This window comes from Tasmannia lanceolata, unplaced genomic scaffold, assembly GCF_043159265.1.
Source record: "Tasmannia lanceolata isolate RefF3 unplaced genomic scaffold, GAP_Taslan_0.1 ptg000005l, whole genome shotgun sequence".
In the NCBI taxonomy this organism is placed as follows: domain Eukaryota; kingdom Viridiplantae; phylum Streptophyta; class Magnoliopsida; order Canellales; family Winteraceae; genus Tasmannia; species Tasmannia lanceolata.
The window spans coordinates 5,355,389-5,372,512 of record NW_027518682.1 but is presented as its reverse complement, the minus strand read 5'-3'; the positions used below and the strand labels follow the sequence as shown (position 1 = coordinate 5,372,512).

The following is a 17,124-nucleotide window of genomic DNA, read 5'->3' as shown; positions in this document are numbered from 1 at the left end:
CGATATTAGTACAGTGATTGGTTTTAGGGACAGTGGAAGTAACAAATCCCACCACATGCCATGAGAGGCGTACTTTTGCCATTTTATATGCTAATGTGTTAGGAGTGTGTTAGGGGGGTAATTTTCAAAAAAAAAAAAAAAATTTGTGTTAAGAGGCTGTGTTAGGAGGCTATTTTTTTTTTTTTTTCCTTTTTTAAATTGTGTTAGGAGGCTATTTGTTCCATTCCACTCGCTGTCCCCAACTCTGTTACCGTTTGGTTGCTGGAATTTTTTTGGTTCTTAGGATTTTTGTGGAACAGAAAACTCCCTGGAAGTATCCCAGTAAAATAAAAATTCCATGTTTGGTTGACTGGACTATGGTGGGAAAAAAAATGCATTGTTTTTTTGCTTGAATTGTTGGGAAGAAAAAAATTCTTCTTTTGGTTATTTTGGTTCCTGAGATTTTTTTTTTTCCTGGGTAGGGTTTCGTGTGGGGTTATTTTGGTTCTTGGGATTACTTTGGGCCCACTATATAACCAGCAACCAAACATGGGTTTCCTGCTGAAATTCCACAAAAGTCCCAAGAACCAAAAAAAATCCCGGCAACCAAACGGCAGATTTGCTATCATCACATAAGGCATTTTACGCGGAGAGTCTGTGAATAAGACAAAATATGAGCCTATGTGGTTGCTCCCTCCCTCATGCAACAGACACTCCTCGAAATGAGCAACCCAGCAAATCCCCATATCATTATTCTTGGGATTTTTGCTGATTAGTCACTACACGGGCAAAATAATTGCTTATTAGTCCCTAAGAAAAGCATATTATCTTAGCAGTCTACATTTGGAAAATATGTGGTAAAAGGTCCCTAAAACTCACTTACTTCAATTTTCTCCGTTAAAGATTCTAAAATGGCAAATTTACGCCCAACCCCTTTAATCCGTTTTAGCGTATTTTGATTCCCCTTCCAATATTTTTGGAAAAAAAACTATGAAATAGGCAAAAATATTATATCTTACAATATTCTCGTCAAAAATCCTTAAACATAAAAATCATTTTAGGAATTAAATAAATTGAAAATCCCTCTAAAAAAAATTAAATAGGGTCGGTTTGAGTTATCTTTTCTTCATGGATAAATAAACTAAGAAATTTTAGGAATATTTTTCGTTTCAAACTTTTCCAAGAAATCCTTATCTTGGTTGGATTGCAAGAAAATATCTCAAATGGAAAATTATTTCTGAGGATTTTTTTTCATTCAATGATTTAAGAGTGGAATTGTTAGGGGTGCAACTTGGGCGGGCTCAACCCAAACCAACTTGAAAAAAAAAAGTCGGGTTGGGTTGAGTTCAGGTCGGGTTGAGTTCGGGTTCGAGTTGAGGGCTTGGGCAACCCGACCCGAGTGAAGCCACATTTTTAATAATTTTTTTATTTTTAAGCTTAAAATCTCGGGTTGGGTTGAACTCGGGTAGGGATTGGTTCGGGTTGGCAAAAAGGCTTCCTCTTGTCGGGTCAGGTTGGAACTCGGATCGGGTCGGGTTCGGGTTGAGTAAATGGTTGCTCGAGTTGGGTTTGGGTTAGCCTCAACCCGACCCAACCCGACCCGAGTTGCACCCCTAGGAATTATGTCTAATTAATATACAGGGATAACATCATAAACCGATGGTCCCTAATTGGAAAATTGAATAGGGTTGGTTTACCTTATCATGTGTAAGACATAAGAAATTTTTGGAAGAGAAATTATTTTTTCTTATTTCCTAAATTTTGGAAGGGAAATCAAAATACGCTAATACAGGTTAAAGGGATTGGGGGTAGATTTGATTAAGTAGGTGAGTTTTATGGACCTTTTAGCAATTATTTTCTAAAAGTAGGACTGTTCAGATAATATGTTTTTCTTAAGGACTAATAAGCAGTTATTTTGCCATGCAGGGACTAAGCAGCAAAAGTCATTCTTTTTTATACTATCATAACCCTTTTTAAAGATAAAGAGATGGGTCCCAATAGAAACTCACGGGATGGCAAAAATCCGGTCATATTTTCCGATTGGGCGCTGATAACTTCGCCCGTACCCTGTACCTTTTTACCACTTCACCCGTTGTGAAGCCCCACAACCGATACTTTAGAAGAGCCCTCGGTAGGGCCCAACAATTGAATGGTTTTGATAATTGAACCAGGAAGGGCCTCACAACATTTAATAAAAAATACAAATATGGACGGACACCATATAAAGTGTATTTTATGAAAAACTCAATTGGGCCGACCTTTTCAAAAGATCCAAACCATCGTCTAGGCATTTGATATAAAATCATCTCCATAGGATGATCCTCTAACCCTCCAATATGTAGGAGGAACTCACCGTATATAAACTACAAATTAAAGAGTTAGGATAATGCTAAGGAAATTATTTTTGGGGAAAGGCCTGTTTATATTTGGGCCAACAAATGAACAGTTTGGATGTTTGTAAAGGTGGACCCTAATAAATTTTCTAATAAATACGTGTTGAATGGAGTCTGTACGCAGGGGTTAATATATAGTGTTGTTTAGGGCTGCAACTTGGGTCGGGTTGTACCCGACCTGAAAATAGCTTGGGTTGGGTTCCTGTTTCTCGGGTCGGGTTGGGTTGGGTTCATGTTTCTCGGGTTTCGGGTTGAGCCAGGGCTACGATCCAAAAGCCCACATGAATCTCGGGTCGAGCCGGGTTTGAAGGGGCCCGACCCGACCAGACCCGAGTTACTTAAGTTATAGTATGTATTTTTTTTTTCTAAAACTTTGTTACTTTAAAAGTGAAAACTTAGAAGTAAAACTCACGCGCGCACGCAATTACAGGTGCTCTTTCCATCTTCTGTTTGTTTCCCCCCTTTAGCTCTAGGGTTTCAAGTTTCAACTAAATAGTTAATGCGCTAAATAGTTTGTTGTTTATCTCATAAGAGTATAATCATTTTCATTTGGTAATGCATCAATTTATTCTCTTTGGACTAGTTATTAGTTAATGCACTAAAGAGTTTGCCATGCTTGAGTTTTTCTACTTCTATAAGTTGAGTTGCCTTGCCAAACAAGAGTTTTCCTTAAAAAATTGTGTCAACGTAAAAAAAACCCGACTTGACCCGAGATTTATCATGAGTAGGGCCGGGTTTGGGAATCGTGGGTTTTCCGGAAAAAAACCCGACCCAACCCGGCCCAAGATATTTCTCGGGTAGGGTTGGGTTCTTCAGAACCCGACCTGAGTTGCAGCCCTAGTGTTGTTAGACTATAGATCGGAGGATTAGGATCATCCTACGGAGATGATTTTATGGGTAACGCCTATTTATGTTAAGGCCCAACAAATGAACGGGTTGGATCTTCAAACAAGGTGGGCCCCGATGAATTTTATAATAAATACATTTTTGTATGTATAATTTTTAAGGGAGCTGATATTTCCACTCCACTTTTAGACTAATCCACTCCAACTTGGAGTGAATTGGTCTAAAAGTGGAGTGGAAATATCCAAAGCATAGGGGAATTGATATTTCCGCTCCACTTTTAGACCAATCCACTGCTAGAGAGACCACAAACTGTAAAACAGTCAAAAGGGGGTGAATTTATCAGCCCTATTATTGATTTGCTCTCTCTCGACGAATTTTACAGGCTTCATTAACTCTTTGGCATTTCCTAATCCTAAACTCTGTGGCTAGGTTTGTGACCGAGTCAACTCGGTACATATCTTTAAATCACTTGCCCTTCTGAACTTGACAAATTGTTGACCGAGTCAACTCGGCTTTTTCCACTTGACCCGAGTCAAACTACTTTTGGATCCACGGAATGCAGGGAGATGAATGGGTTCTATTTAATGACCTGCTTTGCATCTATTCACACGATCATATCTGCCAAATGGGTGAGTTTAAAAGTTACTAAATTGTAAGAAACAGATGTTTGTGCAGGAAGATGAAAATGATAAGAAAAGGATTACGTAATAGAGATGGGTAAGGCAAGCCAATTAAGGCTTTCTTTAGACTTATGCAAGTGGCTACCAGAAAATAAGTCCCGAAGATATATGATCAAAGATTGCACCCTAAGCTCAATAGCAACTAGTATGCCCATACTTTGAGAAAGAACAGAGAAGAGGAATATAAATTCTTGATGATTTACATCAATGACAGTCTTTGGCTTTTTTTTAATCTGTTAATGGGTACTAAAACAGATAATGGATTGCATAGATATCCTTTTGGCAAAAGAGCAGACCAAAATAATATATATTCTTGATGATTTACATCAATTGACAGTCTCTTGCTTTTTCAAAACTGTTAATGGCCACAATTATAAGTCATGTGACACTTTGAAGATCACTTTATATCAGTTTTGTCGTGCGAAATGGTGAGGCAATGTCTGGATAAAGTCCTTGGCATGCACACCATGCTTTTGGTTTTGTCTGAAGCACAACTCATAGAGGAAACAGAAGTCAATACACATGCAGTTGGGTGCAATCTTGGGTTTATCAGACTCAATCATGCATTCTTGGTATTGATTCACTGTGAGATTAATGGTTTCAATTTGCTTGATGTGCAAATAAACGATTGCTCAAGAGTAGCAATTATTAGTTTATTGGTCATATCGCTTGATCAATAATTATCATAAGATCACTAAATCACCAGAATGTCAGATGATGCCAGGTTCAGCTTACAGAGAGGTTGCCTACCAAAGAGACTAAATACAGAGAATTTTCTCCTCCCTAACTAAGTTGACACCATCTCATATGGTCAAGCTGAGAGATCATGAGCATAACAATTCCGATAATTCCCAAACTACAAGATATTAAGGTATGCAAGTTGTACTTTGTGAGTTAGCTAAGCTGTTGAAACTCTGTGATCTCAAAGAATACTCCTTTATAAGCTTGGAGAAGGATGAATGCTCTCTTTCCAATAGATTACTTGGCGTGTCATATTCCAGAACCCTCCCTGCACACAAGACAAAGATAGCAAGCCTTAGATTAATTGCCCGTTATGATTAATTTTTCAATTCTGTCATTCTTTTTTTCATTCAGAGCATATTCTGAAGCTTATGTACCTTCACTGAGAACTAGAACAAGATCACTATCTATAACTGTGTGGATTCTGTGTGCTATGGTGACAACTGTGCAGTCTTTGAACTCCTGACGAATGATTTTCTGTATAGTACCATCAGTAGCAGAGTCAACAGAGGCCGTTGCTTCATCAAGAACGAGAATGTTGCTCCTTTTCAACAAGGCTCTTCCAAGACAGAATAGCTGCCTCTGCCCAGCACTCCAATTTTCTCCATTTTCAGCCACTATATGAAGCCAAATGTCAGTAGTTTAGACTTCTGATAGCTCTAGTTATAGTATACATTTTGCAGATATATTGAGTTTTGTTTACATTGTTCACTTGTCTAACCTGTTGAATCCAACTTCTTTTCCTTCGCACGCACCAGATCTCCAAGTTGACATTTATCTAGTGCCTGAATAATTGTAAAAAGAGACCATTATGAGCTGTCTGAAACTTCATAATTGATTACATTAAGGTCAAGAAGCAAAATAAAATTTTAGGGGTTCAAGTCTCATTAATGTTGGAGAATATCCATCAAATGCCAAGCACAACACATTCTTACTTTCTTCTGTTAACATAGACTTGTACGAGTTAGAAGGAAAACTGTCTAACACAAATGCAGAAACTTGATAGCTGACTCAGAACTCATCCGAGTCAATTAGATCCCTTTACAGATGACTTGAGGAAAACTGGGGGCTTATTCTGGTCTAAAAATCAGAATTCCGATTATAAATATAGTGCGATTCTTAGGCATTTACAACTCTGGCAAGTTTGGTAATATCTAATTATGCTTGTTATGAAAAAAGTTCAGTATAATTATCTGTATTCTGTATGAGCAGTATTCTTATTTCTAGATTGTACTATTATTTTTTTTGAAATGGAAAATAAATTTGTTTTGAAATGGAAGATTGTACTATTATTATTCACAGTAAATTTAAATATGCCATTTTTTGTTCTACATTTAATTTAATACGAATTTAGGATAAGTATATGACTATAATTCTGCAATTTCCCTGGTTTGTAATTCTACAAATCCATTAAATCATTCTGACGTGAAGTACATCAGCCCTTCTGCAGTCATTGATTCACTGCTGCTGGGTGTCCCAAGTGATAAAATGGGGCGCATTTATCATTTCCCTAAAAAAAATGGTCTGAATGGGTTAAGCCCAAGCCTTGAGTTTCCTAACCTTTCATTCCTCACCATATGGCTTTGGAATAGAATTGGTATCTGTATAAGTAAATCAGTTTTTGAATTTGTAAGGTAATTAGTAACTTGCCTCCCATATTTCAGTGTCAGAGTACTTCCCCAATGGGTCAAGGTTTCCTCTCACGGTTCCCTCGAACATTGTCGGATCTTGCGGGATGATACTGAGCCTTGCTCTCAAATCATGGAGACCTATCTGGCAAATGTCCACGTCATCAATTCTAATGGTTCCTTCACTCGGTTCAACAGTACGAAATATGGCCTGTATGAGAGTTGATTTCCCACTCCCAGTCCGTCCAACCACGCCTATCTTTTTCTTCCCCGGAAATGTGCATGTAATGTTTTTCAATACAGAAGGCAAATGTTCAGCATAGCGCACCTGAAGCATAAAAAAACTAATATTAAAATTCTAGAGAATGTCAACTCTGATAAAATTGAACACAATCTAATCTGCCTAACAGAAATATAACTTCCAGATGATTTCAATTTGTAAAATTAATATTTTTCAATTTGAATTTACCATCAAAATTGACAAATGTGTCATCAATTTTCTTGAATTTGGGATTTCTATATCTTGTTAAAATGCATGCTTGTCTTGAAAGACTGGAATGACTATTTCTAGAAATTAGCTTATAATATTACTGTAAGAGGCTATACCTTCAAGTTTTTAAAGCATATTGTTCCAACTGTGGGCCAGCTGCTCGGAGGTGTGCATCCTTCAATCACAAAAGGAGCTTCACTAGTAATTTTTGAATATTGTAGAATCCTTTCTACTGAGATAATTTTATTTTCAGCGTTGCATATATTCCAGATAACAGAGGCTTGTAGTACATTCAGATTCAGTCCATATGTCACTGCTAATCCTGCAATGCCTGTAAAAACAACATTTTCGATGAGTTATTTTGAGAGTTTGCTATGCAAAGTTCATGAAGAATTTCTGTAAGGATTATGAAAAAAAATTTAAACTTACTTGGATTAATGATTCCTTCAGGAAGGCTCACAAGCAAAACCAAAGAGAATGCAAACATGAAGTTCGATAACAGGTTAAGTCTAAAGGAAAGCCATTCCATCGCTGAAACATTGTGGAACCATGGCCTTGAGTGGTTGTCAATAAGGCCAAGGTTTGCTCTGGTGAAACGTTCTTCATGGCCAAAAGCTCGGATTGTTGCAGCCCCGGAGAGTGATTCTGCAAAGTGATGAAGGATTGGAGCTCTTTGAATGCCTGACAAGCGTGCCAGCTCCCTTGCGGTTGGTACATAGTATTGCTGTAGTGGGAATTATCAAATTTCAGATTGCAAATTGTGAAGAGGAAGATATGGGTGACTCATGACCTAGGCAGGAGCTACCCCATGGCTAGTAATCATAATTTATTTTAGGAAATTTGTATATAACCACAAAAATTACATTGTATGACCAAATCAGACAGCTTTTAATTTTTGTAAAATGAAAAACCCACTAGCTTCTGTAAGTGAAATAGAGAACAACTCCGAAAGTGTTCAATATTTTACTCTTTTTTGAAAATATTGAGAAACTCTTGCTACCATCACTGAGATTTGCAAAATGATTTAATACTAATGTCGATCTTACTTTTGTTTGCTCATAAAAGTATTGGATGAAATAATATGGCTTAAAATATCATAAATGAGAAGGATCTTTTGTAATATTGTACATTTGCATACTTATGAATTGCTTTTTTACAATTAATAGAATAACCTTTTCTTTCAAAGTAGATTAAAAAACTTCTGAATAAAAATCAATAACGATTACAGAAACTCTTACTTGGTACCATATGCAAATTCCTGTCACTGGAATGAATAGGACAAAAACTTGCCATGCTGCCTGTGACATAACTGCAATAGCCCCAAGAATCTGTATTATTGAAAAAGCACACCATCCCAATTTTGCTGCCATCTCCAAGTCCAACACACTTTGGTCTGTAGAGGCCTGTAATTAAGATAGTGAAAAGGTTATGACTAATCTCAACGTGTACCTTCTTATGTAAAGTGCGTATGTGCAGGAATATATATAAATATTATGCATTTATGTTGAACTTATAAGTTTAGTTACCCTGTTTAAAATCCTTCCACTGGGTGTTGAATCAAAGAAAGACATTGGAGCATGAAAGACACTGTGTAGCATGTTAGTGAAAAGCTTTTGAGCAGTCAGAAGGCCGGTACTTGCTATTAGCATTGCCCGGAGCAGCACACATAGTGAACTTCCAACTGAGAGTAGGATATATATCAGGAAAAGGAAATGCATTCCAACTACTGGCTCTGTCCCCACTGTAGGAGGACAAGCCCATGCCATCCAGTAATTGCTAGATACCTGCAGTATCTGGAAGAGCGATTGTGCTACAATTATGATTGGGACAAAAACACCTCCCCTTACTGCGCTCAAGTAGGCCCAGTAAACTTCTCTGCCAATGCTTCCTCTCTCTCGTTCTTCATCTTGGGTTATTCTACCTTCCTTAGCTATGATCTCTTCGCAGAGATTCTGTTCTGAATCATGCCTAGTACCATTTTCAAGCTGAGCTTTTCCTCCAGTATCTTTATCAGTTTCATTGTTGTTTGAACTCTCCATTATTATTCTTTTGTGAGTTTGAAATGTTCTACTTGAATTTTCAGCAGTGAGGATTGATTCTAGAGCTTCGCTGTGAGCACCAACTAGCACCTCAAACCCTATATTCTGTTGTAGAAGCTCTTCAAACCTTCCGGCCTGTGCAATCCTTCCATTTTTCATCACCTGTCAATGAACAATGTCCTCTGTCATTATCAGTTATGGGCTCTTAAAACTATATGTCCTCAATGGTAGACCTTTGCTAGCTTAGATTTTGGGAGAGGATAATAAAAACTTCAAATTCTACAAGAACAACTTGTAATGGTTTTACCTACCCGAGGAAAAAGAAAAAGACAAAGGAGGTATATTCATTTTATTTATGGAAATGCAAAGCTATGTGCATTTTATGTACCAGAATGAGGTCTGCAGCTGGAAGAAACTCGACTTGATGGGTAACATAAAGTATAGTCTTGTCTTTGAGAATTCCCATCAGGCAGTCCTGCATAACAACTATGAAACTTAGAGCACAGATATTGTCAGCTACACTGACAAAAATGCTTGTTTAAAATTTAAAATTTTCAATTCATCATAACGTCTTCAAATTTTTTATTTAGTTTAAATTTTAGATAAATATCAAATTGAAACCATGAAAATTATTGATGCTTATATGCAAAGATGAAATAGTTACAAGTGTCCAGGTCAGTGGGGGTGGTCCATATTGGGAGAGAAACTAACCTTAAATAATTGGGTGCCTGTATGAGCATCAACAGCACTGAAAGGGTCGTCAAGGAGGTATATATCAGCATCCTGGTAGACTGCTCTTGCAATTTGTATTCGTTGCTTTTGGCCTCCGCTCATATTAATGCCTCTTTCTCCAATCTCTGTTAAGTCCCCGCAGGAAAAGAGCTCAAAATCCTTTGTCAAAGCACATGCTTGGATTGTTTTTTCATATTTGGCGCTGTCAAATGAATTTCCAAAGAGGATATTTTCTCTAATGTTGCCTGTTAGTATCCATGGGGACTGAGGAACATAAGCTTTGGTGCCACAAATCTTCACTGTCCCATATAGTTTTGGAATTTCTCCAAGTATGCATGAGAGCAGACTCGACTTGCCCGAACCAACAGTCCCACAGATAGCCACTTTCATCCCACTCTTCACCATCAACTGAATTCCACTGAGAGTTGAGAATTTAGAGTCCGGGTCCCAACTGAATTTCCCGCTTTCGATCTCAATTTCAAACTCAGCTTCACTTCTCGGGACAAACTCAACTGCATCTAATGGAATTTCATCTTCTTGGAGGTACAATGCTACTCGATCAATTGAAACTTTAGCTTGTGCAAGTACTGACAGTAAATCTGGGAGGTTAAAGATTGGATCTTGTAACATTCTGAACGTTGCCAATGCAGATAACACTCTGCCAGCAGTGAGAGGAATGCCCATTAGAATACAACTGCCAAATGTGACAACTGATATGAAAGTTGGTGCCCCCCAGAAAATGAAAGCTGAAATTGCTGACAACCGCAAAGATTTCCATAGCCAGTTATACTCGGTCTTTCTCAGGCTTTCAAGTTTGTGAAGGTAATGGGTATCCCAGGCTTGAAGTTTCAAAGTCTTCATATTTCTGAGAACCTCCGATGTTGTTTTCATGCGCTCATCTTTGGCTTCCATAATTTTGGACTGGATTCTTTTCTGGATTCTCGTGATTGGTATGTTGCACATCATAATCATTGCAGTTGCTGCTAATCCGGCCAATGATCCGAGGCCCAAGTTCATATGGAGTATATAGATAGCAAGCGAAATTTGTATGGGCAGCATCCAAATTATGTTCAAGTACCAGCTAAAGTCTGTAACTCGTTGGATATCAACACTCATATAATTAATGATCTCTCCGCTAGAATGACTCTGCCGAGACTGGCTTGATAGATGCAGCCCCTTTTTGTATATATGCGATATTAGAGCTGCTCTCAGGCGCAAACCCAGCTGTCGAGCGCCAAAAATCCATTGCCTTTGTGCCACAGTTTCTACCATTTTGGCACTGAGAAATGCAGCTGCTAGAATGTATCCACTTTCTAAGCTATGTTGCTTCTTCCCACTTAAGAACTTTACAAAGTCATCGATCAAATAAGGACCGACATAAGAGACAGCAGCAGTTATCACTGCAAATGATGCATTTATTGCTGCTTTTCTCCTGATAAATAGGAAAATTGTTTTGTAGATAGATACGTTTTGAAAGCCATTTCTTTCCTTGACAAAATTCAGTTTTTCGTCAAAAGAACAGGAGAGGAATTCAGCAGAGTCTTTGACATCGACATCTGGTATTTCATCCTGTTCGAGAGGTTTTTTTATTCCGACAGCAAACAGTGGGTTTAGCCAAGAGAAAGTGATGAGTTGGAGAATAGTCGCTCTTCCGTATAGAGATTCCCTTTTGATTTCTGCGTGCTTTTCTGTTGTGCTGTTGAGAAGTGGCTCTGTGATGCTGCTTGAGGAGAAGCTTAGGCCTGTTGTTCCTCTGACTGAAATACCAGACAGGCAAGTGCAAGCAAGGAGACTCAGAAAGTGAGCATATTTTTCTCCTCCAGGGAACATGTGGCTTGTAAGAACTGAATGGACATCAAGGGCTGTGCGGATAGCTGACTGGAAAAAGCTACATACCCACCACACCCTTAGAACCCAAGGAAGTTTTACAGACCTTGTTTTCTGAAAATTTAAAATGACAACCAATGCAACCGACCATGATATCGCTTGAGTTATTTCTGCAAAAATAACTGATTGTGTAGACCTGCAATTGCCTCTATTGCCTTTTGTCAGTAGTATTAGAAGTATCAGTGCGTGGGTCGCCAATATCAAAATACAGCATAATATAGTGGCTCTGTATAAGAAACCGAGATTTACACCAAACAATGGAGGTTTCTCCGCTGGGCACTTGTTTGCTCCTTTCTCTGTGATTATTGATCTTCGTATCCATGATAGACTCGCTCTTTTCTGTACGAATCGAACCAACATGCAGCCAAGGAATGTGAGCTGAAGAAATATGGCAAGGTCCTCCCAAACACAAGGGGAGCTTAACTGAAACCATGGTTGCCAATGTTGAAGAGGTTGGAATTCTGCTGGCCAGTAAAAAATGCTGTAAGCACCTCATCAAAGTAACCAAAAAATGACAACAGCTCTGCTTAGAACATACCAAAGTAACCAATAAATTATTTTAGTTCCTTTCGTTGATATAGGTAATAAAGAATAGAAGAGCAACCATTCAAAACCAAAAAAAAAAACAGAGAATAGAAGAGCGCCTCCATTATACTAAAATTACTTCTAAATTACATTCTTACACTACTCAAACCCTTTCCATTTCTATTGCTATAATAGTTTTTAGAATTGAGCTGAACCCAATACTAAAATGAAGTTGATCTTGGGTCCAGGTCAACAAAACCTAGAAATATGGTGTATTTAAGGACAGAACTTTTATCATTCCAAAGCCGACCTTTTACTATTTTTAGTAAATTTTATACTTCTCTGGAAGTTTTTACTCTATTTACTTTTGGATGTACGAATTTGTACAAGTCCATTTACAGTGTTCATTGAGGATACATCTAACACAAAAGCTAAGGCTAGTATTTACTGTTTAGTTTTAGAACCATAGTTACCAAGGTGGGAAACGAAATGGGAAAAGCATGAAAAAAAGTTTAGAGGAAAGGAGAAAAGAGAAAAAAATAGAAAATCATAGAAAAAACACACATGAAACACTAGGAAAACACGAAATATATGGCTTTGTAGATTTAAATATTGTTAATTTTAAAATTCTATTTTAATTTTTTTTTTTATTACAATATATGCTATTGTTTTCTTTTTTAATATCTATCCCACAACTTTTGATGTGTGTTTTTCCAAAATGATTTTATTAAGTTCCACACATGTTTCCAACATATTTCACATGCATTTTCTATGAGTGTTGCATACGTTTATCATGCTTTCACACATGATTTACATAAATTTCTCATATGTCTCCCATGCATTTCGGAAACATTTGTCGAATTTTTTTATTATGTTTTGGAAACATTTCTGAAACGCAGGAAACACGTTTTAGGGGAAACAAGTTTCCCAACTGCGAGAAACTTGTTTTAGGGGAAACGAGTTCCCACTTGTTTTAGGGGAAACGAGTTTCCCACCCGCCCAAGGAGTTTCCGGCAACTATTCTTAGAACTAAACCCATCTGCATTATAATAGTTGTTAAGGAGAGAGAAAGACACATGGGGAGTCGATTTAAGATATTTGGGAGTCGATTTATCACTGCCCTAACTTTTTATTAATATTATACTCAAAAGATAAAGCTTAGATGGTTGAATCAAATAGGAATCTGGTCTGTTATTAAGTTAATGGCATGCATTTATTAAAGTCAGATCTTTCATCCCGCAGACTTGTGAAGAGCATTAAGATTATTTGTTTTGTTCCAAGGTATAGGGCACAGGTACTGTATATTCTAAGAGTTGTGGGTATACATTGATCACTGCAAATATTGGTTCAAACCATTCGACTATATTTGATAGTATAACAGCTCAAAATCAATCTGTCACTAAAAATTGACTAATAGTTGTTCTGATTCCTATGAATGACTTGAACTATAGATTAATAACGTCAGGAAAGATTCTCAAATTTTCATGACGGTATAATATGCTACAGCTAGAACAATAACTACTTTATCAATTTAAGCCAGATTTCCATGCTACTTGCTATGCAATTTTTTTAGACAGCTTATGTTAGAAGTTTAAGACTTTTCAGTTACTATATTGTTGAAATTCAGTTTTGACAAAGATAGGTCATCGGTATTTTACGAGAAAAAATAGGTAAATCTTAGAGAACAGTATTATACGAATACTAAGAAAAGTTGGATTTTTCACTTCTTTGCAAACATATATTACTCCAACACCCTTTAGCAACATGCAGGTTCATAGGCTATGAACTACTTGCCAGGGATGTGCATGAACTCACTTAACAGCAGATCTGCTTAGCGTGATTGGCACAGGTGGGGATGGCCACACACTTTCAATTGATAATATCAATGTTACAAGCTTGAATGCTTTGTAACAAATCCCTGGGCAAACATTAATGGAGATACACTTCCCAAGAACCCATTTGCAAACTTGCAGGAGAATCTTCCATTGATGGTGTGATCTTTGCCTCAGTACAAGTTACTGAATCTCAGTCTCACCAATTTTTGATCTTCTGGTGTCACTTTTCTGCAATCGATGGTACTCCCAAGTTTGAGGTATACCTCCATAACACTCATGGATTAGATACTAGCATACTGAGTACTTATATTCTTCTGACACATAGTGGAGTTACTGTCCAGAATGTGAGACCAGGTGGCTTAAACCCGATGTTTACTAGGGCTAGGTAAGCTGAGGCTTAAACCAAAATTTTACTGAGCAACCAGATTTTCTCCTATCATTTAGAACCCTCATTTACAATTGTCGCAAGAAGGTAATACTTATAAACTACAATTAAATCTAGAATTGATTTATAAGTCCAAGCATCATAGAGCAGCAGAAGTATTCTATATGAGATGCCAGGATAAATATCTCCTTTTTATAGAGTAACATGAGACATAACACCCATCAATGAACTGAATAACAAGTCATGACGAGGCACAATGAAGGAGAAAGGTTTATATTGCGAAGACCACAAACAAATGAGAAAAGAATACCGCTATATAAAAAATAACAGCTACCTTGCTTTTAAGCTACTGCAACTTCCACCAATTTCATCTTAAAAAAATCTTTTACGTGATCAGTCTAGTAAAATCCCAAAATCTGTTGTTCTCAAAGCCTTAGTCAGGAAATTGAAGAATCATGGATCTAAATTTCATGCAATGCTAGCCAAATTTGCTAATTACAGTGCACCCTTTTATTTTTCACGAGTCCATTTAACTATTTGAATATTGGGGTCTTTCTCTTTCCATCAAATATTCGTTTTGTTACTTCCACCAAAGTATCTATACAGTAGCTATGGGTAGATTTCTCTATATGTGTTTAACTGACCCTGTCAGCATTCTTTCACTTGATGAAAAATCACTACTGCTCCTGTAGAGGATCCTTGGAAGGTTTATGAATGACTTGGATCGTAAACCTTTTATCACTATCAAACAAGATGATAAAAAGTTACTAACTGCTTGATCCAACCATCAAACCAGTTCTTGAACATCATATTGTACCATTCTAAGAATTACAAAACTGGCAGCATTTATAGCATTGTATCACAAGAATATATTGTGCGAGCAAAAGCCTCCGTACTAGAATAAACATTCGTTGCCAACTGAAGCTCTTGATCTAAAAGGCACATACAATCAAATCAGGCATGAAACTACGGCACGTTTAACTCTTATTTTAAGTTGTTTTTTTTTTTACATTTTTTTTTTAAATGGATTTAAGTTTTTTTTTTTTTCACTTCGATGAACTGAATAACTATTCATTGAAGAACTGAGATGTTTACTTCGAAGAACTTTCAGCATCTCAGTTCTTCAATGAATAGTTATTCAGTTTTTGGATTAAAATGCAGATGCAGAATTATGTATCTATAAAACTTCAAATGGCCACAAATTTATAGAATCCTCATCCAGATTTTCTACTGTTATTAGAAGAAATTTTCATTATAACCACTGAAAAAAGAGTTCAATAAACACTAACAGATCCTCTTTTGGTATATATATGTACTGGAATTGCACTCTATGTAGACATCAGAAATGATAAGACCCAAAATAGGACTGTTATCTAACTACATTCATGTGAATTATACCCCAGTTTTCCAGACCCAAAATAGGACTGGTATCTAGCTACATTGAAGTGAATTATATCCCAGTTTTCCACAGTTAATATTGATATTTCCAACAAAGGTCAAAGGATTCCTAATCCTTTACCAAATTGAACTTGGAAGTTCTTTCATCCTTCTGTAAGCTGAGTAATTATACTGAAACAAAAACTTGACCTTAAATTTAGCCATTTAAGGAACAATCTAGTTACTGCACTAAGATGATTTATAAATATAGCTATTGGGTTCAAAATTTCTAAATAATACAGACGCAGATACAACCATTCAAAAAAAGAAGAAGAAGAAGATGCAGATACATCGATCAGGAAAACAGAATCTGAAAACATTTCCTTAAGCAGCTCAATTATCTGTAGCAACATGAAAGTAAGAATATTATCAGTTCAACTGAAATTTAGGAACAGAAAGCTCAAAAACAAAGAAAACAACTAAAGACACAAAGCATACTTCACATGGGTATTTTCCATTTTCCATTTTTAAGTATCTACCAACTGTAGAACCTATTCTTATTCATGTACAGTCTCTAAACTTCCAAAAGAACTTACTTAATACACTGTTGTAATCGAACATATCTGCATAAAGCACTCTTCTGTTATCTCAACTTAAGTTTCGAACCTCTTCTGAGCTCTCGTGTGCAAAACTCGTGATGCCAGTAGTACTAAGTGGGTCGATATTAGCCCGAAGAGCTTTCCTGCAAATGGAAGAGTTCTCAGTTAACAGGACCAAAGGTGATGTTAGAGAGACAGAGAGAAAGACAGAATATAGGAGGGAGACTCGGAGAACCCAAGAATATATCACTGTATAGTGTTGTTTGCTTGTGGGTCTGTCATGTAGGGGTGTTTGGCTTGGAGAAGGCATCACGTGATGGTATTGTGAGGACGGCTAGAAAGCTTTTTTGGCTTGTTCTGTGAACTCATGTTCCTGTTGTTGAGTGAGTTCAAGGGAGGCATGTAAGATGTATACAATACATTTGATTGGTTTTATTGTACTAAAATATACTTTGGTGTGCTTGAGAGATGACATACCTCTAGCAAATCCCAAAGCATGCTTGAAAGGGACAAAGGGAAATATTTCTTTACTGGAAGATAATTTTGGCCTGTTTCAAATTCCCTGTATTTTAGTGTTCTACTGTTTATTACAAAATGATGGGTTACATGGGGTTTTTGTTCTTTTCAAATTTTAAATTTATCAACGTCACTAATGACTTCATCTGGAATTCTTTTTCTAATGAATAATTCAAGCCGCTGATATTGGCACTACCATGTTTTAATAATTGCACAAAATCATCTTGTTGCAAGCCTTTTATTATTTAAATAGCTGTCAAAGGTTATTACAGTTCTCCAAAACTCTAATTAGCTAATTAAAAAAGAAAAGAAAAGACAAGCTGAGTTTGTGCAATTATTAAAGCATGTTAATGCCAATATCAGTAGCCTAATTTAATTGTTTTTCAAACAATCAGTTCAGGTGAGATAAATTTTTGTTTAATGGAATTCTAATACTACATGACACATAAGAGATCCAGGTATATGTAGTACA

At 36.8% G+C, this 17,124-nt stretch overlaps 1 protein-coding gene across 2 annotated transcripts; it reads right to left on the bottom strand.

The window, feature by feature from the left end:
- Positions 1 to 4,526: 4,526 nt before the first annotated feature.
- LOC143877213 (putative ABC transporter C family member 15) lies at positions 4,527 to 16,422 on the bottom strand. Of its 2 annotated transcripts, none has more exons than XM_077379130.1 (11): positions 16,134 to 16,422; positions 9,508 to 11,879; positions 9,185 to 9,271; positions 8,284 to 8,958; positions 7,996 to 8,160; positions 7,187 to 7,481; positions 6,874 to 7,088; positions 6,290 to 6,595; positions 5,361 to 5,424; positions 5,017 to 5,256; positions 4,527 to 4,907 (listed from the first exon to the last, which is right to left on the bottom strand). In XM_077379130.1, exons 1-11 carry the CDS (start codon positions 16,156 to 16,158, stop codon positions 4,765 to 4,767), a joined length of 4,587 nt encoding a protein of 1,528 aa, XP_077235245.1. In that variant the 5' UTR covers positions 16,159 to 16,422; the 3' UTR covers positions 4,527 to 4,764. The 2 variants fall into 2 exon arrangements, with proteins under 2 accessions (XP_077235245.1, XP_077235246.1); XM_077379131.1 differs by having other exon boundaries at positions 9,508 to 11,876; positions 16,134 to 16,421.
- Positions 16,423 to 17,124: the final 702 nt, after the last annotated feature.

What these genes read in the sequence shown, in the direction of transcription:
- LOC143877213 (XM_077379130.1), bottom strand. Translation starts at nt 16,158, where the DNA reads ATGTTCGATTACAACAGTGTATTAA. An exon ending in CAGCTGCAGACCTCATTCTG is followed by an intron (nt 8,959 to 9,184) that starts GTACATAAAATG and finishes GTTCATTGACAG; the next exon opens with GTGATGAAAAATGGAAGGAT. An exon ending in TATGCTTTAAAAACTTGAAG is followed by an intron (nt 6,596 to 6,873) that starts GTATAGCCTCTT and finishes TTTATGCTTCAG; the next exon opens with GTGCGCTATGCTGAACATTT.